The sequence below is a fragment of the Trichechus manatus genome, unplaced genomic scaffold, assembly GCF_000243295.1.
Source record: "Trichechus manatus latirostris isolate Lorelei unplaced genomic scaffold, TriManLat1.0 scaffold00250, whole genome shotgun sequence".
Classification (NCBI taxonomy): Eukaryota; Metazoa; Chordata; class Mammalia; order Sirenia; family Trichechidae; genus Trichechus; species Trichechus manatus.
Window position 1 is genome coordinate 1591008 of NW_004444186.1, and position 21859 is coordinate 1612866.

Consider the following 21859-nt stretch of genomic DNA (forward strand, 5'->3'; position numbering starts at 1 on the left):
TATAAGGAGAGTTCTGGAAGAAGGAACAAATTTGAGGCTGAGGAGAAGGGGAGATGGAAGCCTGCTGCTCCGTATTCCCAGAAGGGGTTGTCAGGAGGAAGACAGTAATGTGTATCAGGAAGAGGGGAGTAGGAGTCTTTAGGAGGCTGAAAAATTATCAGAGGGAAAGCCCTCATTATAGTTGTAAAAAGACACAATAAGACCTCAAACAGGAAAAGAATATTTAATACTTTAACAAAATGCAAAATAAAGTACCCAAGTTACAAAATGTAAATTCCTTTGGTTCAGTGATTACATCACTGTTTTTACCTTCCAAATGGCTACGGACATCATCCCCTCCAAGTGAACTCAGACAGTCCCCCTAGTGGAAGACGTCATGCCAAAACCATCACATACACCAATGTTCCATGAAGTTATTGGCAGCCTACATGGAATAGAGCTGTGGGTTAAGAAGAGGAGGAATGACTTGGTCTAAAGAAAGAAGGGAGACTTTATATACATGCAGAACAAGTCACGGGAGAGAGCTCTCTGCTGGGTCGCCATGGTGAGTCATAACCCTGCACATGCTACATGAGGCCAAGGCCCTTGGTACAATCACAGAAATACAGACACTCCAGCGACCCTGGCCATTCCCAGGGAAGACAGAAGAAGAATACAGACAGGCAGAAGAGAGAAAGGATGGCAGCAAGAGGCAGGTCACAGAATACCAGAGAATATCTAATCCAAACCTTTAATTTTACAGATGGGGAGAGTGGGATCCAGAGACGCAGAGTGTCTTGCCACAAGTCACACAGTCATGGTGGTCGGTGTTAGAATCCAGCGACTCCATGATTTCTTTTAATATGAGCAAGAAGAGAAGAGAAAGAGATGGGCAAGGAAGTGACAGACCTGCCAAGGCAGGGGACAGAGACACGGCTCCCACTGCAGTTCTGCTGTCTTTTGGAAAGAGTGCCTATGAGGTCCAATGGACCCCCTGGGTGCCTGCTGGACTCTCAAGAACCAGAGGTCTTCAAGGTTGCTGTGGCTCTGGGACAGAGTGAGCCAAAGAACCGGGGTCAGGCCACCCGATGAGGACGGAAGATAATGGCCTCAACCTGCTACCAAACAAGACAGTCACAGCAAGGTCAGGAATGGAAAGCCACCATTACCTAACTGAGGGCAGAAAGAGGAGTCACAGAATTGGCAATCTGCTAAAGGCTGAAAACTGGAGCGAGAGCCTCTGGAGCACATTCTGCTCTCTAGCTAGCTTCAGGAGGTGCTCAATAAACATGTGAATGAGCACGTGAATGAGTGAATAAAATGGAGACAATCAATGACTGTATGGTTCCATGACATTGGTTCTGTTCAAGGTCCTCGCTGAGGGCACACTGGGGGTACGCCTTCTTTCTGCCCCACTTTGTTGGCACTGTATGTGTATTGCATTGTGCCCCTGGCAAATGAGATACAGAAAAGTCAGTTCAGATTTAAATAAAATTAAATACTAACTAATAATCGCATCTGTCTGATTGGTAGGGACTGCGGGGAAAGCAGGAAGCCATTCTCAAATCAGCTACTTTCTTTCACTTCTTCCTCCTCCCGGCTTTCTGAGAGCAGTATGCCCGATCCTGGAGCAGTGAGGACAGAACTGCCGAAATCTCCGAACATCTCAAAACATGCATTTGAAGTGGGTTAAGAGACCTTGCCCATTCTCCCCTCCCCTCCCAAGAGTCACTCCTTTGCCAGGGAGGCAGCGGTCGACCGTGACAGCGAGATCTGGCTGCATTTCTCAAAGATGGCCTCAGCTGAGAGGTTAGGCAGTCCTCGATCCAGAGGGCACTCATCCACCAAACTGTTCATGGGCGTGGGCGGCAGTGGAGGCTCCTCTTCGTCCTGACTCACGCCAGGAAGCAGGGAGTTACCTGCACTGTTCCCTTCCTTGTCCACCGGCTCCGTGGACACACCCACCATCTCAGGCAGCCCTGCAGGGATCTGCGTGGAGTCCAGATATGCTGACAGGGCTTCCTGGAGCAGAGGCAGGAGTTTCTTTCGGGAGACCTGGGTGTTGCCTTGAAGATAGGCTTGGAGGTCAGGATGGGTGCTTGGGAGAGGAGTTAACTTCAGGGAGGGAGCGTGGGAGCGTTCCAGGACTCCACAGATCTGAAAAAGAGACCGGCACGCACAGACGAGGGATACATAGGCTGGAACAGCAAAGAGCTGGGCTTCTAAACTAGAGGCTTCCCTTACAGAAGAGAAAACATTGTTTGATTAAGTCAGCCAGAGTTCAGTTTTATTTCTTACAACAACAGGAACCTCAGCTAATATACACAGTATTTTCGAAGCAGAAGAAACACTTGAGATCGTAGATTTCATTTGATCAACGAGGAGCCCAATGCTCAGAGATATTCAGTGCAGCGAGCAACATCATGCGGATAACAGCAACATCTGCACCAGAACCCAGGTCCCCAGCTCCTCATGTACGGTTGTTTCCTAGTATATTCCTATACTAAAAAACCTGAACCCTACCTTAACGGGGAAAGCTGAGGGAAAGGGCAGAGGCAGAAAGAATGAATAAACAAATAATATTGAGAACTTACTATATACCAGGCATGGTGTCAAGTCTGGCTGTTTACAAGCATTATCTCATTTAATCCTCATGACAACCTTATAAGATTGGTATTCCTACTACTCCCATTTACAGGTGGAAAAACTGAGGCTTAGAGAGGTTAGGTAACTTGTCTAAGATCATAGTATAAAGCAAAGCTGAGACTCGATCCCTGGTCTGTCACCGAAGCCTGCGTTCTAAATCACTATATTATCCTAGCCCTAACGTAACACGCTTGGCTGCTAACTGAAAGGTTGGTGGTTCGTGTCCACCCAGAGGTGCCTTGGAAGAGAGGCCTGGTGATCTACTGCTGAAATTCAGCCACTGAGAACCCTATGGAGCACAGTTCTACTCTGACACACACGGGGCACCATGAGTGAGAATCGACTTGTTGGTGACTGTTTTTTTTTTAACTGGAAAGTCAGAGGAAGAGAGGAGATGGAGCAGCCAGACCACAGAAGGAGGGACTCATGTTTCCCAGCACAGAGATGGGCTGGACGAAGGCAGAGTTCTCAGACAGCCACGCAGCTTCAGAGCAGCAGCCCAGAGGACTGGATTCAGGAAGGCAGGGAGAAGCACTTTCTGTGCCAAAGCACCCTTTCCTTCCCGACATTATTAGTAACAGCCACCAGTTACCGGGTGCTAACTCTGTGCCTGGCAACATACTTCACGTACATTTTGTTTAAATATCACATCACACCAATGAGGTAAGTACTGTTATGCCATTTATAGACGAGGAAATAGATTACAAGGTGAACTGGCTTGCCTTTGCCCACAGAGCTAGTAAGTGACAAGCCTGGGGCAGAGAAGCAAGTCCACCTGACTTTCAAAAGGGCCGTTCTTTCCACAATGCCAACTACCTTCCATTGAATGAAACTACATTGGCTTCCCGAGGGAAAAGACGGAGGAGAAGAGACGTGGGAAAGGCAGGCATACCTTTTGTGGGTGAAAAAGATGATCTGGCTGTCTTCAGTAACCCTCACACAGCCCAAGCAAACCAGTCCCTGGACTGCCTTAGTCCATGTTTAAATTCTTCCCCGAGTTAATCAGTAACCAACAGAGAGGAGAGGGGAGAGGAGGTGGGGAAGAGTGGCCAGGTGAAGGTCAGGAAAGAAAACAAACCTCTGCTAGGTCACTTCTCTGGAGTTCTCGCTGTAAGAGTAACCATGAATCCCTGCAGACAAGGTTTCTCTTGTGTCTCCAATTTTTAAGGCAGTAGGGTAGGAAGAAAGGACCTGGTTTCCAGGGGTGAGGAATTCATGAAGATCGAGGTCTAACTCCAGATTTATAACATTTCCTTCTAAGTAGGAACTGTGTCTCTCATTCTCTTTGGCAACCCCCTTTCTCAACCATCCGCCTGCTTAAGGCTATTCACACGTACAGAGACTGAAAAAAACGGGAAATGGGGGATTCTGGAAATAGGTCACGGGACCTCTGTATAAATCTAAGAATGAAGGAGAGGGCCTTACAGAACAGAGCAGTGCTTAGAGGCAGGGCTCCGCAGGGCCTCCCGGTTGGAGGAGGGACAGAGACTCACCGTCATTCGCAGCGCCACATGGGGACAGAAAACAGCCAACTGTCGCACTGGCTCGTTGTTCGTGTTGAACAAGATAGTCATGGCGACCAGGACATCGCAGCTGTGGGCCTGGCAGAAAGCACGAAGATCTGCAATGAGGCCAGACCTCTGCAGAAAGGCCTGAAAGAGGGAACGAGAGAGAGGGGAGGGCTGGGGCTGGACCCTCGTCACCGTCAGCAAAAAATCCCTAGGAAGGGTTTCTTCCCGTGGGAACCAGCAGGACCTGTGCTCCGTAAAAAAACCTACCCAGTATTTACTCTGTGGTATCTGTGTACCGGGGAGGCAGCGTGGGAGAGCGGGGAGAACAAAGGCTTTGGGTCCAGACACAGCTCCACTCCCTATTAACTATACGATCAGGGAGTTCTATTAATCTTCCTGGATCTTAGTCCCCTCATCTGTAAAATAATGATAAAACACTTACTGAACAGTGATTGTTTTAAGAACTAAAAATGATAGCGTATGTACAGAGGGTCCCGGACAGAGCTGGAGAAAAATGTACAACAAAATTCTAGCTCACAAAAAAAGACCAGACTTACTAGCCTGTTGGAGACTGGAGAAATCCCGAGACTATGGACCCTGGACACCCTTTTAGCTCAGAATGAAGTCACTCCCGAGGTTCACCCTTCAGCCAAAGATTAGACAGGCCCATAAAACAAAACGAGACTAAAGGGGCACACAAGCCCAGGGACAAGGACGAGAAGGCAGGAGGGGACAGGAAAGCTGGTGATAGGGAACCCAAGGTCGAGAAGGGAGCGTGTTGACATGTACTGGGGTTGTTAAGCAATGTCCTAAAACAGTATGTGTACTAACTGTTTAATGAGAAACTGTTCTGTAAACTTTCATCTAAAGTACAATAAAAAAATAAATTAATTAAAAAAAAGATAACGTATGGGAAGTACCTGGCACCCACAAGGCTCTCCAGCTCCTGCAATCAAATAGGCAAGGTCTCTGCCTTGTGGATGTTGTATCCTGAACCAGAGCAGCGGTGCACACACGTAAGAACAGACACGTGACAAACACATCGCGGCCTCCTCCTTCTTTGCCAAGCTGTACTGTTCTCCAAAATCTAGCGCCATATTTTCTCCAGGGAGTGACACCACCGCCCCTTTCAGATCGTGACTTTCCCTCATCCCTGGCGTGTCTAATGTGTCATTTTGTACTGAGGGCAGGGTCCTTGGCAAGCCTTTGATGTTCCCATGTTTGTTTCCCAAACTAGGTTAGAAGAGTCTCAAGGGCAGTGGTCACGCTATTTCACTTGTTTGTTTAATTTTTTCCTGATCGAATTTAGTGGGAAGCTGTGCAGAGCACAACTGTACGTGCTCAGATAGGTCGCTGACTGATATAAACCAATACAACATGAACCCAGGTACCAGGGGAAAAGGGGAGCTACACCCCATGCCAATAGCTCTCCCTGTACAGCATCAAGCACAGTGCCTGGCACAGCGGTCAATAACAGTAGCAACAACAATAACAATTACTATTATTAGTTTTGCACGGAGCCAGTGTTCCGTCTTTATGACATTCCCAACTTTCATCCTCTGGTTTCTGGTTCAGTAGGAGACAAAATATGCTAATTCTTTATTGTTGTTGTTCTGAAAACTCTTTATTGTTTTAAAAATAAGTTCTTTTTTTGTGATAAAGTTATATAACACAGCGTTTCTATTTGAGCCACGTTTGTGCGTACAGTCCACCGACTGGCTGTACCACACTCTGCACAAAACTCTTGACGCCTCTGGCTGGAAACAATAACAGTACCAAGTGTACGGGGTTGTCGGCGGGACCGAATGAGACACTGTCGGTAAAGCACCCAGCACAGTGCCCGCCTATAGAAACCGCTCAGTACTGTGAGGTGACATCATCATCATCATGAGTACCGATGTACATGTAACTACATTCAATCTAATAGACTAATCACATGCACAGAATTTAAGACATGTTAATGTTAATCTAAGGGGACCTGGCAGCGCCATGGTTACAGCGATCGACCGCTAACCGAAAGGCCGGCAGTTTGAAACCACCAGCGACTCCGCAGGAGAAAAATGTGGCCGTCTGCTTCCACAGAGATTTACAGCCTTGGAAACCCTATGGGGTCACTATGAGTTGGAATCGACTCAACGGCAGTGGGTAATTTTAACATGCTTTATAATTAAATGTTGCTCTTGAAGGTGCTGAAACAAACTCCATTGGCAAAGTTATCTCATTCACCCATCCAGCAAAATTTACTGCACCTCCACTATGTGCCGGCCCTGTCAAACGTACAGGAGGTACAACAGAAACCAAAGAAACGGGGTCCCTGCTCTGGGGGAGCTGAGAAAATCTTGAAAGGAGATAGACGATCAACAAGGAAAACCACAAAACAAGATAATTTCAGAGTGTTAAGTGCTACAGAGAAAACAAAACAAGACTAAGTGCTAGAGATTTCTGAGCATGAAGGACATCACTTCGTTAGGGTGGTCAGGAAAAACCTCTCAAAGAAGAGCCATCTGTGCCGAGACCTGGGCAGTAAGAAGGAGCTAGCTCTGCAAAGGGAAAACAGAAGGGCAAAGGCCCTGAGCTGGGAAGGAGCTCAGTGCTTCTGAGGGACACAAGGAAGACAAGTGTGGCTGCAGCACTGTGAGTGCAGGAGTGGGCTGGAGTGAAATGAGGTCACGGAGAAAGACGGGCCAAACGAGTGGGGCCTGTGAACCACAGGAAGGCATTTAGATTGTAGGAGAAGCACAATGAGCAGGCAGTGAAGAGAGGGGACGGGTATGATCCGGTTTACAGCTTAAAGAGATCACCCTGGCGACCGTGGAGAAAACTGTCTGCAGGGCTGCAGAGTGGAGGTGGGGAAACCCGGGGGGAGGGGTCACAGGGGAGCAATCACAGAAGGCCGTGGTCACAGTGGAGACGGGAAAAAGTGGATGGGTACAAGGTATGTTTGGGAGGGGAGCCAGCAGGGTTTACTGACAAACTGGGTGTAATGTGCAACGAGGAACAAGGTGACATACACAATCAGATGATTTTCTCCCAACTGATACCCACATCTGCTCTCACCTCCAAATCCATGTATATGGCGCTGATGGCCACCTTGGTGCCTTGCCTGTGGATGGTCTTCTGGTCCTTCCTCAGCATCTGCTCAGTGGTCAGCCCTAGAAAGTGGACACAAGGCTACATATCAACGGGAGAGCCCAGGACACCAAGACTGGTCAGAGACGAGGAAAAACAATGGGGCAATGAATGGTAAGGAGAGAACTGAAAATGTAACTATACGATCAAAACTTACTGTCGATAATTGAGTCACAATAGTTACCTCTGGAGAAAGGGACTTTGGAACAAAGAGTAGAAAGAAGAGAAGTTTCTACCTTTGCCCCTTTCTGCCTTATTTTAAATTGCAATCTCTATACAGAGCCCTGGTGGCGCAGTGGTCAAGAGCTACAGCTGCTAACCAAAAGGTCAGCAGTTCGAATCTACCAGCCACTCTTTGGAAACCCTAGGGGGCAGTTCTACTCTGTCCTGTAGGGTCACTATGAGTTGGGATTGACTCAACGGCAATGAGTTTGGTTTCTTCTGGATTTGTACATGTGGTACTTCCTTTTTTTTTGATGTCAACAGGTGGTAGGTGGGTAGAAATTTATAGAAGAGTTTTTGTTCTCTTCTTTTATCCTTTGTATGCTCATCCTAAAAGTTTCTTCTGCTTCCCTGACCACCCAGTTCTCACTCTGATAATTCAGTATTCCCTCAGTATATTTTATTTATATGTCCAATGTTCTCTGACTAGACTGGAAACCTCTGAGACTCTTAATATATTATATTCCTCCTCATCCTACCCAAGAGCCTGGAGAGAACAATCCAGTAAATGACAATCAGACTCACATGTTACTTTCTCCCCGGCTTACACTTAATTAGAAAGCACCGTGCCTGCCCTGAAACTGTTCTGATGGTGTTCAAGAACATAACGCACGAGGCTTGCCCACCTGTTTTCTCATGTGATGGGAAGTCATCTGAACACCCGTGGTGATGCAGAAGTTAAAGCACTTGGCTGCTTACCAAAAGGTTGGTGGTCTGAACCCACCAGCCGCTCCATGGGAGAAAGATGTGGCAGTCTGCTTCCGTAAAGATTTACAGCCTCGGAAACCCTATGGGGCAGTTCTACTCTGTCCTACAGGGTCGCTATGTGTCGGAATCCACTCAGCGACCGCAGGTTTTTGGGTACCTGATACATCAAACTTTGCCTTCTGCAGGGAATCGAAGATATCGTTTCTGTTGGGCAGATCTGGGAAGAGAGCCTCCAATTTTTCCACATATCTCCTGTCCTTTAGAGTTGCTTTTCCAATTTTAAGGTCCATGTTGACACAGTCCAGGATGATGGTTCCTATGGAGAAGGGAGATTGCAGAACTCAAATCCTGTGGCCCTCCACTCACAACCACTACACACGTAACCCTCAAACCAAACAGACACAGTACAAAGGAGACTGTACGGCAAACACACTGAGAACAAAACAGAATAGTGGGACCAACTGTGTCCTGAATAAAACCTGCCAAATCCAAACCAGAATGGACGTAGGGAAATGGGGGAAAGGCAGAAAGGAAGCCTGAGCATCTCAATCCTTGGAGATTCGCAGCCCAGTCACAGAGATTGCCTCTTTTCAGTACAAATTTCACTAAAGAGTCTTAATAAATTGGAACAGACAGTCTAGCCCAGCTCTACTCCAATGCCTAATTTCTCTCTGAAGGAATCCCATCCTTTGGTATAGGCTGAGGCTTTGAGAAGGTATGCTCAGGCTGGAAGAGTCTAGACTTTTCTACCGTCCCTCCTCTGGGGCAGGAATCGAGGACCTAGTCAGGTCCCAACCCCCAAACCACCCTCACCGTGCAGGAAGTCCTCACCATGCAGAAGGGCTGCGGTTTGCCTGTCCAAGATCTCTGGTGCCCCCTGCAGGATCCTCTCAGTCACCAGGGTAGCGCAGGACCCCACCAGCTCAACCGAAACATGGCAGGGAGGGCAGTGTTCCTGCTCGATGGGCCGATGGTCTAGCACCTCTGCTACCGTCTCCTGGAGGGCTGCATCGCTCCTGTTGGAAGGGCAGAGGGGAAAAGAGAGACAGGTCGGGCGCTCCAGCTGCCTGGAACCAATCCCCACCTCATGCGTGAGGGAAAACGCAGATGCCTTAGGCAAGCAGGTAGCCTTCTGGACACTTCTACCTCTCAATTCTTTAATGTTACAACTGAAGTCACTCTGAAGTAGTATATAAGTGAATTGGGTAAATTATCTACTGCAAATATCATCCCAAACCACGTTCTCCTGACACCCGACATCCCAATCTCTCCTATTCCCTCAATCCACAGAATTCGCAAACCATCAAATCACCAGGTCCTGTGGCTTCTCTCTCATTATCAGTTATCAATTCCTATATATTCTCTCCTTTACAACCCTCTGCTACCACCATTCCAACCCTCATTATATCTTATCTGGACTATTCCAATAGTCTCTTAATCAATCACCTGCTTTCAGTCTTGGGCTCTCCCAAACTGTCCTCTACAGAGCTACCTGAGTAATCATTTGAAAATACAAATTTGATTGTTAGGACCCTGAATAAGTAATAATTAACAGTAGCCCCCCAATGTCCAAGAATCAAGTCCAATCTCCTCAGCAGGGCCTACCTGGCCTCCATGATCTGCCTCCACCTAGCTCTCCAGTCTTATCTTTTCTCTATGTTCTACTTCTCCCTCACATTTTATGCTCCAGCCGTGCAAGACAAACTCCAGTTCCCTAACTCACTAGCCTATTATTTCCTGCCTGCCTGCCTTTGCCAATATCAATTACTCCCTCTGCCTGGAATGCCTTTCCTAACTGCCTTCCTGCCCGTTCACTGGGCAAACACCCAGATCTCTTGCAGGGCTTAGATTAAGGGTCAGCTCTGCTAGGAAGCCCTTCCTGGTGCCTACTGCTCCCTTCTGGTGTAACCGGGCAATCCATCCTTTATGCACCTACTGTCTGTCCCCTAGAGTGACAGTCCCCACTCACCTCTATCACCTAGCTCCCTCTTGGGGACAGGGACTCTGTCTCACCCTTATCCTCTAAATAAAATTTATTAATGAGTGAATGCATGGATGGGTTCATGTACTTGGGCTACCTTCTGCCCATGTTCTGTGACAACCACAGTTTACTCCAGGAAAAAACAGACACTTTAATACCAGCAGGAGCCAGACAGACTTTGGAAGGAATTGTACTAGTGTTGCTTTTTGACCAGTCCTAAATGAGGGGTGGAATTAACATAGGTGTGCACATTTGTTAAATAGACACCAATGAGATACTTACAGACTCTCCATAACCCATTATTCTAAATTCACCAAGAGTTTATGTAGAAAATGCTTTTGTTAACTTTGTAAAAATGAAAGTGTTGTAACTCTTACTGAAAGGTTCTATTACAATAAATCTGTCCTAAAATCTTAAAACAATGAGACCAAAAGTAGATGGAAATGATTTCTGAATTATCCTTTACTTTGAACTCTCCATGTTTCTATCTCTTGCATAACTGAAGACTGGGCAATATTTTCTGTATCTGGTATGACCCATCAACTACGATCAGCCTGTGAGATCCCGGAAAGCAAAATTCTTCCTTCCTCCCTCTGTATCTAACTCATCAGAGCCCAGCATGACACACGATAAATACCAACTTAACTTCCTTCCACTTACTTGGGTAAGACATGATGGTCAACGAGGATAAGGGTGAGCTGGCCAGCCTGGTGTAGTGCATGGAGGTCAATCTCATCCCGGAAAATCAAGATGGACTCTGGAATGTGAACCTTCTGAAGAAAGAAGACGTTGTCACCTCGTAGAGGTAGCTCGGAACGCTTTATATTTAAAACTGGCACAAAGACCTCCTCGGCCTCCGTTGTCTGGATGGGAAGTGAGAAGAAGGTATTGTGATTTTTGGAAAAAGTAACAAGACTCTTGGGACCAAGGGAGCCATGGATCTTGGGCAATTTACCTCATTCCCCAAAGTCATGATTACCAAGTCTATAAAAACAGAAGGTACCACTCCTGCCCTCCATCCTTCTTAGAAATAAGTCAACAACATAACAAATGGAAAAGACCTAGTTCTAGATACTGCGGAAAAAGAGTTATCAGTCCTCAAGAGCTGACCTGGGCAAGAGCAATCCACAGTGGATCACTGACACCGTAAGGAACTCAATGATAATCTGAAGACTGCCTTATGGTTTACAAATCCTTCGAGATACATTTACTCATTTGACCCTCACAGTAACACTGTGAAATATTATCATTCCAGATCTGATAGATGGTGACATGAGACTTAGCAAGGTTAAGGGATTTAACTTGCCCAAGGCTAAATGCTGCTAAGTGGCAGAGCTGGGTCTTGAATCCAAGTCTTTTCATTCTAAGGGACACTGTTCCCAGGGACTTACCTTTACCAAAACCAAAGCCATTGCCGTCGAGTCGATTCCAACTCATAGCAACCCTACAGGACACAGTAGAACTGCCCCACAGGGCTTCCAAGGAGCGGCTGGTGGATTCAAACTGCCGACCTTTCGGTTAGCAGCTGAGCTCTTAACCACCGCACCACATGGGCTCCAGGTACTCACCTTTGCCAGGTAGAAAGCCAGAGTGAGAGCAGACACCATGGAGTCCAGGTCACAGGCTTCATTTCCCAGTACAACATGTAGAGGTCGGGAGTCCTGGGAAGAAGGGAGAGTCAGAAACTAAGAACAGCATCTGCACCACTTCCACTTACTCTGTACTCTTGTAGGGCTTCACCACATCCTCCCATTCATCTTCCTGGAGCACACAGGTCAGAGAACCTCGTGGGTCCTCATTTTATGGATGTGCTATTAGCAGAGAGGATAGAAGCAATTTGGCTAAGCCACATACCTGGTTAGCAGAAAAACATTCTTCCCTCTCTCTTACAGTCTCCTAAACGCTAACTTACAAAAGAACAGCTATAAATAATTCTATGATTTCTGATGTTTCTTTGGACACTTGAGGGGAAGTCAAAGGCAAAGCATTTGGGGTAGCTGATTTGTTAAAGCCACGCTCTTAGGCATATCAGCTCTGGCTTTTCCCACTTTCAAAACAGAGACAAGAATCCTTACACTTCTAAATCACGAGCACAGGTGAAGAGACTTTGAGTATAAAGGTGAAAATAAGATCGAGTCACTTATCTAGTTGTCCATGAAAACGCCCGCTACCCAGAGAAGCCTCCATGATAACCAGACAGAACCAACACCTTCCCAACAGGTTCAGATTAAAGGGTAGAGACAAGAATTGTTGCTGCTACTGGGACTTTTACTTTGAAACCTCTGAAAAGTCCAGCCGCTGTTAAGAACTCTGAGGAGGGAAGGACACCTACTGTTATGATAAGCCTTGTTCCCTTGCATCTTTCTGGCTATCAGAGTATTAAACAATAAAATACATTAAGGCCTGCAGTGTCCACAGTAGCAGATACAGAGTTTCTGTTTTTGTTTTTGCTTTTAAACATTTATTGAATGTGCCAGGCATTACTTCAATACTTTTACCTGTATGAACTAATCATTTAATCCTCAAAACAACTCAGTAAGGTAGGTACTTTAAGAATGACTTCAGCCTATGAGCAGCCATCTAAGCTACTCCACTGGTCTCACCCCTTCGGGAGCAAGGGAGAATGAAGAGAACAGGATACAAGGAAAAGATTAGTCCAAAGGACTAACGGACCACAGCTACCAAGGCCTCCACCAGACTGAGTCCAGTACAGCTAGACGGTGCCCAGCTACCACCAGACTGCTCTGACTGGGATCACAACAGAGGGTTCTGAACAGAGCTGGAGAAGGATGCAGAACAAAATTCTAACACACACAAAAAAGACCAAATTTGCTGGCCTGAAGGAGACTGGAGAAACCCCGAGAGTATGGCCTCCAGACACCCTTGTAGCTCAGTGGCGAAGTCATTTCCGAGGTTCACCGTTCAGCCAGGGATTGGACAGCCCCATAAAACAAAACGGGACTAATGAGGCACAGCAGTCCAGGGACAAGGACTAGAAGGCAGAAGGGCACAGGAAAGCTGGTGATAGGGAACCCAAGGTTGAGTAAGGACAGTGTTGACATTTAGTGGGGTTGTTAACCTTTGTCATAGGGCTACATGTGTACTAACTGTTTAAAGAAAAACTGTTTTGTTCCGTAAACCTTCATCTAAAGTGAGAATAGCAGCACAACTGGAAGAATGTAATCAATGTCACTGAACTGTGCATGCTGAAATTTTTGAAATGGTTTATCTTTGGGTATGCATATTTTCACAAAAAAAAAAAAAAAAAGGTTGAGAAGGGAGAGGGTTGACATGTCATAGGGTTGTTGACCAGTGTCATGGAACATTGTGTGTACTGACTGTTTGATGAGAAACTATTTGTTCTGTAAACCTTCACCTAAAGTACAATAAAAAAAAAAAAAAAAATAGAATGACTTCACTCCAGGTATGAGCATTCTGCTGGGTGGAGTGAGATCATAAAGCCTCCGGCTCAGCTTAGGGTAAAAGCCTTCTCTCTTTTTTTTTAACTGTTTTAAAATAAATATAACACAGCACTTGCCAACTTAATATCCTTCATGTGTACAATTCCACAACAACAATCATGTTAATCATGTTGCGCAACCATCACCAGTATCCATTGCCAAACCCTCCATCACCTGAAAGACACTCAATCCTTCCTAAGCTACACTTCCTGTGATGGGTAAGGCTGTGTGTCAACTTGGTTGGGCCATGATTCTCACTAGTTTGGCAGTCATATGATGTTGTAATCACTTCCATGATGAGATCTGATATAACGTGATCACCTCCATGACGGAATCTGCTGTGATCAGCCAAACAGTTGAAAGGAAGTTTCCTTGGGGGTATGGCCTGCATCAAACGTAAGCAGATATTCTGGCAAGGCTCGTGGGCTTTTGCTTGCTCTGGATCCTGCAGCTGGCTCCTGTTCGTCTGACTTCCAGTTCTTGGGACTTGAGCTAGCAGCTTACCTGCAGTCTCATCTGCTGATCTTGGGATTCAGCGATCTTCGCAGCCTGTGAGCAAGAGCCCTGCTCTCTGACCTGCCGATCTTGGGTTCACCAGCCCCTGTGGCTACTTGAATCAGGAGAAGCCTCTATCCTGACCCATGGACCTGCGACGTTCCAGCCTCTACAACCATGTGAGCCATTTCCTTGAAATAAATCTCTCTTTATATATATTTATACACTTCACTGGTTTTGCTTCTCTAGAGAACCAGCCTAAGACACTTCCCCCTTAACCCCTTCCTCCCTCCTGCCGCTGGTAACCACTAATAAACTCTGGTCTCTCTACATTTGCCTATTCTAGACATTTCATATAAGTAGGATCCTTTTGTGATGGACTCACTTCACTCAGCATAGTATTTCAAGGTTCACCCATGTTGTAGCATATATCAGGACTTCATCCCTCTTCATGGCTGGGTAATATTCCACTCTATGGATATACCACATATTGTTTATCCATTCATTTGCTAACGGACATTTCGGTTGTTCCCACCTTTTGGCCATTGTGAATAGCGCTGCAGTGAACATTAGTGTGCGCGTGTCTGTCTGCATTCTCTCTTAACTAGTTTACTTTTGAACTTCTATCTTAGCTTGCTTCTGAGAGGAAATGGGTGAGGAGAGACAAAATGAGACGCGCTAGTTATAGCAGGGTTTCCCACCTGCAGCACTGTCGGCATTTTGGACTGGGTAATTCTCTGTTAGCGGGGCTGTCCTGTGCACTGCAGGATGACAGCATCCCTGGCCTCTACTCACTAGATGCCAGTAGCATCCCCAACTGTGACCATCAAAAATGTCTCCAGACTTGCCAAATGTCCCTTAACCAAAAAAAACAAACAAAAAAAAACTGTTGCCATCAAGTCGATTCCAACTCATAGCGACCCAGCAGGACATAGTAGAATTGTCCCATAGGGTTTCCAAGGAGCGGCCGGCGGATTCGAACTGCTGACCTTTTGGTTAGCAGCAGAGCTCTTAACCACTGTGCCACCAGGGCTCCAAATGTCCCCTAGGGGGCAAAACTGTCCCTACTGAGAACTACTGGTTATAGGAAGGTAAAAATGCAGACACACTGGCTTTCTCAATAAGGGAAGATTTGCTAGATGGAAGACTTTAGAAAAGTGGGAACGTAGTTCAGAGGAGAAAAACACAGCAAGGTAATGTAACTTTAGGGAAAAAAGAGACTCTACGGAAACCTGGAATCGTTCCCTATGAGGCCACTCCTCCACCCCCAAACTGGGCAGCCACAGCCAGAAAGGGAAACTGTGGAAGACGACTGGTGGAGTAAGCTGCTCTGTTTAGTTACTAGACAGGCTTTGGTTTTTAAACCACCCTCTCACCCATGTCCTACTCCCACCCCTAGAGAGAAGCATAAAAGGCAGAGGCTATCTGTTAGGGTTTGCGGCAGAGGGCCCCTGGGAGAAGTCTGCCCTTAGGTTCTCCCCTGCACCCATTTCTTGGAACCTATTTCCAGAGTGGGGCAGCCAAGGCCCATGCACAGGGGAGGGAGGTTCTCTTTCAACATTAAACTCTTTTTCCAACATAATAAGAGAATTCTGTACCCAAGACTCCAGTCCTATAATAACCCCTCTCACTTGCAATTCCTCCTCCCGATACCAGAGAAGGCCCTCTTTTGTTTCCCGGATACCAAGAGCTGCCCGGATGGCTGAGGCCCAAAGTGACAGAAAAGCACTTGAGATAAGTGGCTGCAGAGATAACTTGCTGGCTGAAGCAGTAAGGGGGGGCACTATGTTCTCTAGGGAAGGAACTAGACAAACACGAGAGGCCGTATGGTCCTGACTCTGGAGAAAGAGTAAGAGGAACAGAGAAAAGGCAGAGCAAGGGGATGAGACCTATCGCTGGGCATGAAGATGCCCTCAGAGAACCTTTCCAAAACTCATTTAGGTTAGTGCTGCTTCATTCCCAGCGGCAGCTGAGTCAGGATCAATCAGATACCCAAGATCAAGAGAAGGCTAAGCAGGAAGTAGGCAGCAAATACAACTTCACGGCTCTGAGGTGAGGAGAAATGATCTCTAAAGGGAGGTGAATAACTGGCTTTCCCCTTGCGCTCAGCAAAGCCCAGACAGCAACTACAAGGAAATACAAAACGAATCCTAGCAAGTCTTGGAACAGGGGTGACAAGGGAGGCGGCATCCCTTTCCCCCACCAGCACCAGCCTGACTGGTTTGTTCATCGCCCGCAAACATGGCATGCACATTCCCAGCTCTGCCCGTTCGCACTATTTGTTCTTCCTTCCTGAAGGCAGCAGAGGTGCCAAGTGAAAAAATTACAGACTTTGGGGCTGAATCCTAGTCTGCTTCTTACTTGTGGTGGGACTTTGGGCTTTCTCAGCCTCAATGTCCTCATGTAAAAATGAGGATAACACCGTTACAGATTTCCTGGCATAATGATGATGGGATGAGCTAGCACGTGCCCACTCTGTAAACAGTAGCTCCCTTCCATCTTCTTTCTCGGACCCTCCCTGTCCATTCAAAACCAAAAAAATAAATAAAAATAAAAAACAGACCCATTGCCTTCAAGTCAATTCCAACTCATACTGACCCTATAGGACAGGGTAGAATTATTCCATAGGGTTTCCAAGGCTGTAATCTTTACGGATGGAGAACTAGTGATACAGCAGTTAAGAGCTCAGCTGCTAACCAAAGGTCAGCAGTTCAAATCCACTAGCCACTCTTAAAAGCTTGCAAGCGGCCATCTAAGATGCATCAATTGGTCCCAACCACCTGGAGTAAAGGAGAATGAAGAACACCAAAGTCACAAGGAAAGTATTAGCCCAAGAGATAGAAAGGGCCACATAAACGAGAGACTGCATCAGCCTGAGACCAGAAAAACTAGATGGTGCCCAGCTACCACCAATGACCGCCCTGACAGGGAACACAACAGAGAGTCCCTGATGGAGCAGGAGAAAGGTGGGGCACAGAACTAAAATTCTAGTAAGAAGACCAGACTTAATGGTCTGACTGAGACTGGAGGAACCCCAGAAAGCATGGCCCCCAGATTCTCTATCAGCCCAGAACTAAAACAGTTTCTGAGGCCAACTCTTCAGACAGGGATTGGACTGGACTATGAGACATAAAGTGATACTCGTGAGGCATGTGCCTCTTAGCTCAACTAGATTCAAGAGACTAAATGGGCAGCTTCTGTCCGGAGATGAGACAGAAAGGCAGAGAGGGTTAGGAGTTGGTTGAATGGACATGGGGAATCAGGGGTGGAAAGGAGGAGGGTGCTGTCACAGTATGGGGACAGCAATTAAGAGTCACGTAACAGTGTATGTATAAATTTTTGTATGGGAAAAAATAAAAAAAAATAAATCCACCAGCCGCTCCTTGGAAACCCTATGGGGCACTTATACCCTGTCCTATAGGGTCGCTCGGAGTCAGAATCAGCTCAATGGCAACGGGTTTGGTTTTAATCTTTAACAGAAGCAGACGGCCAAAGCTTTCTCTTAAAGAGCGGCTGGTGGGTTCGATCCACTCACCTTTTGTTTAGCAGCCAAGCGCTTTAAACACTGTGCCACCAGGGCTCCTTCTGTCCATTCAAGCCCCACCTAACTCCCCGTTCTTTGTGAAGCCTTCTCTGACCACCCAGCCAGAGCAAGTCTCTTCCTCTCACCTCCAGCTTCCACCGCTTGTGGCTGTCGTATGGAACTGAACTTCTACCTTGAAGTCTCACTATCTTTACGGGAAACCCTGGTGGCGTTGTGGTTAAGAGCTAAGGCTGCTAACCAAAACGTCGGCAGTCTGAATCCCAGGCACTCCCCGGAAACCCTATGGGGCAGTTCTACTCTGTCCTATAGGGTCCCTATGAGTCAGAATCGACTTGACAACAGTGGGTTGGTTTTTTGGTTATCCCAAATCCTTACCATGGCTTTTGAGTTGGATGACTATTGTCTTTCAAACCGGGTCACTTTTGAGAATGAAAGGGGACACTATTAATGATTATGCTAGAGTAAACAAAGACTGTCTTGGACAAACAGGGTATATGGTTGCCCAACTTATAAGGCACCATTCTGTTTTCATTTAGGAAAACACAGATAACGTTAGTCCCCACTCCACCCACCACCTGGAAGCCAACGGCAACCAGCCTGTTTTCCGACCATCAGAGGAAGCGTTCAGAGCAAACACAGCTACACTAGCTGTGCTGGGAAACCCGAGCTGCAGATGGAAGAAACACAGTCTGGGAGTCCACAAGGAAATACAAACTTTTTCTTAAAAAAAAAGACCCACTAGTTGAAATAATTCTTGTCCTGATGCCTTCTTTGTCTGCGGCTTCATCGGGAGGTAGAGGTGGTCCCCAGGGTAGGCAAAGTCAGCCATTTCCCTTCTGAAGCTGAATATGGTCTGAATACAGTAAATGAGGGACGAAAGAAAAAAAGGAGACAGAGACTGAGAAGCCCTCCCAGAGGGACAACGGGACCAATGCCAGGAGCTCAAATTTCCAAGATAGTGGGTCACCCCTGATTCCTGCCTCATGCCTGGGAAGAGGCGAACACACAGATACAAAGGCTCCTGGATGAACATCTAAACTGGAAGGCAGCTCCACCATAAAGTACAGATTTTTCTATAAGTGAAAGATGAGTCACCACAAATAGGACACTTAGTTAAACAGAATTTTTTAAAAAATAGAACATCCTATTATCACTGTAGCAGAGACTGTAGAAAGTGTCTCTGGTATCAAATGCTAAAAATACAGTATCAACAGACTTGGCTGGCTTATCAGCTGTCTCTATACTGTGCAAAAGTCAAGCATTCATGACTCCCTGAAAGCTATACTATATATAGCTTAACAGAAACCTTCAAATTTAACAATATCTCTGTGTAAATCATGTCTTTCTTTACACAAGAAACCTAACAGTGGTGGCCCCTAGGGAATTAGATGGGCAAAAGCAGAAAGGAAAACAGATCTTTTTCTTTTCTATTTTATACCCTCTGTGTATTTAAATTTTTTCGCTATGTGCACTGACTAACACTCCAAGGGTCGAGTTTTTCATTTCTCTGGGCCCTGGCTCGGCTGTGAGATGACAGTCTCACCTTCCCAAGTCTGGAAAAAGCAAGACCTAGATCGTGCTCTTGGGGGATTAATGTAGGGAGAGAAAGGTCGGGAGACCAGCACCCCACAGTAGTTTTCGGTTTCATATGGCAGAGCGTGCTTTTGATATACTGGAGAGGATATACTGTTAACGGGGCGGGGCGGGGGGTGGATCTGGATGTACGCATGCAAAGAAATGCTATTTGGTGAGCTTTCAGGTACAAGCACTCTCTACCAAACAGTGGGAAAGAGGAGTCTTGGGCTCCTGGGGAGGCGGGGAGCGGGGTCCAACTGCTTAGCAGTTAGAATGGTACCACAAAGCCTGTACATTAGTCCTGCAATGAACCGTGGTGGAGTCAGAGGTGACCAAAATTTAATTGAACCCAAATTGCTTTATGCATTAAAACAACTTCCCCCAAATCTGTATTTCACAAGAAAACGTGGTATAACTGGTGTAAAAATGGAACGCCCTCCCTATTCTTTAGGGAGACCGTTCATGTATCACAGCAGCTGAGTTTGCTGCTCCAATTAGGTGACTTTGATGATTTTTTAAAGACTAGAATGTACTGCCCCGGGGAATTTGTACAGTTTAAGACATTTGAAAAGAAAAGCATAGTTAACCACCTGGCTAGGTTTCTCCTGGGGCAGTGTAACTTCGGGTAGGGGGCCTCAGGAAGACTCCCCTTGCCTGGCCAGGCTTTGCTGTTAACTGGGGAGAGCAGCCTAATCCTGCATGAGCCGTCAGCATGGCGGGTGGGTCTAACTGGCTGAGAGTGTGCCAAAAATAAACCACAGACCATGCAGAAGCCATGCTTGGAGTTTGGATTCCAAACACACTTTGTGCTTCCAAGCAGGGGGCTTTATGTAATTTGTGTGCCTTAAGGGCAAGGAAGAAACGTGGAGGCAAAGCCAAGGAATGCAGGTGTTGGGTCAACAGAAATGCCTGCTGTGTATGTTTAGCTTAAAAACAGAGACTTAAGTAACCACCTCTCATGGAGAGAAACCGCCGCTCTCGGGACGTAAAGCCGTGAGCACAGGTTCCCTCCGTACCCCCGGGGTTCGCCTGGAGGCCAAGGAGGCCTCGCGAGCGGAGCACTGAGAGGGGCAGGACCGAGGGTAGGACAGCCTGGACCTGCGGCGGAATCGGCCCCGGAGACAGCGAGCAGAGGCGCCGATGCAGGACCCAGACCCACCTCCCTGCTCTCGGGGAGCCCCCAAAGGCGGGGAGCCCCCAAAGACGGGGAAGCTGAGCAGCATTCCCACCTCCTGATCCAGGCTCTCGTTCCTCAGGCCCCAGCTGATCATACTCCAGACCCCCTCCCCACAGCTCGGTGCTCCCTCCACACGGACCTCGGGGCTCTCCGGATCCCACATCTCCGTCCGTCCTGGACCCATGCTATCCCCTACAGTCCCAGGCAAAGGTCCGTTACCTGCAGAGCAGCTCGACAACCCTGCAGGTAGTCCTCCATGGTGAAGCCGAAGCCGCGCCGCTGCCCCTCGCGGAGGAGAGGTTACTTGGCGAGTGAGCCCCGCCCAGGACTCTGGGCAAGAGCCGAGAGTCAGGAGGCGGGACTCGAACCCGCCACACGGCGATTCGGCCCCGCCCTGGGAGGAAGTGCGTCATCAGGCGCGCCCGTGGTCCGGCGTGGCCCCGCCCCCAGGCGGTGGGCGCTGCATTCCGCGCCATGAGACTCTTGGGACGCTCTAGGGGGTGCGAAGTGACTCGTGGCGCAGGGCAGCCTGGGAAACGGAGTCCAGACGCTCCGAAATGCTCCCAAGAGCTGAGGGAAGGAGAATTTTCTGAGATAACTCATTTGACACATAAATGTGCATGTGTCACAGTAGGCCGTCTTTGTAGTGTCTGAAGCTTCTTAGGTCATAGCTTCCTTCTATTACACAGGTTACACCGAGCATCTTGTTGACATCTTAAATTAGGCATGGCAAAAACAGCTCATTTTCCATTCTCAAATTCCTCCCTTTACCAAATTAACCCATTGCTACCGATTTTGTGGTTGCCCACGCTAGAAAAAAATTTGAATAATCTTTGTCCCCTCCTCTGAATACCGACAATCTCTTACCAACTCCTGATGCTTCTTCACAGATGTGTAGCCTGTTTGTTCCACATCCTCGGCAAATGTTTCATCATTCCTTGCCTGGGTTGTTGTGACCTTAGTTCTTGGTTCCCTGCCTCCCTGATGGTTCCAACTGCTCTTCCAGCTTTCAGAGTGGCCTGAAGCTTCACCTCATGGCAGCCCTGTAAGTGGAGTTTGGAGGGCCCTTCCGAATGTTGAGCTGGGTTCCAACTCCCTTAACTGCCACCCTGCTGGCCCCGGTGTAGTACAAAGTACTGCATATAAGCGTACTCCCATTATCAAAAGTTATTTCTCGCATTTGTTAATCCATTCCTTTGTGTCGCCAGCCTCACACCAGCTTTTCCAACTCCCGGAGGTGGGAATTAAGAGGAGGTGATTGATGAGAAGCTGAGGCCTGTGGTGGGAACAAGGGCCAGAGCACAGGGGTATTGGATCTCCCTGCTGCGCCATCCTCCCAGATCCTGCGGCTTCTTCCACACCTTATCCTGCATTGCCAGGGTTGCAGCCCAAACAGCTTCCTTTCTAGGCTAAAGATGATACAGCAAGGAC

At 47.3% G+C, this 21859-nt stretch overlaps 1 protein-coding gene across 2 annotated transcripts; it reads right to left on the minus strand.

Annotated features, from left to right (window-relative positions):
* Window positions 1-175: 175 nt before the first annotated feature.
* On the minus strand, window positions 176-20832 carry PRUNE1 (prune exopolyphosphatase 1). 2 transcript variants are annotated; one of them, XM_004389563.2, is made up of 8 exons: window positions 20648-20832; window positions 11745-11837; window positions 10837-11039; window positions 9027-9211; window positions 8353-8511; window positions 7194-7288; window positions 4119-4277; window positions 176-2136 (listed from the first exon to the last, which is right to left on the minus strand). In XM_004389563.2, exons 1-8 carry the CDS (start codon window positions 20684-20686, stop codon window positions 1708-1710), a joined length of 1362 nt encoding a protein of 453 aa, XP_004389620.1. In that variant the 5' UTR covers window positions 20687-20832; the 3' UTR covers window positions 176-1707. The 2 variants fall into 2 exon arrangements, with proteins under 2 accessions (XP_004389620.1, XP_012414933.1); XM_012559479.2 differs by lacking the exons at window positions 8353-8511; window positions 9027-9211; window positions 11745-11837; window positions 20648-20832 and having other exon boundaries at window positions 10837-10912.
* Window positions 20833-21859: the final 1027 nt, after the last annotated feature.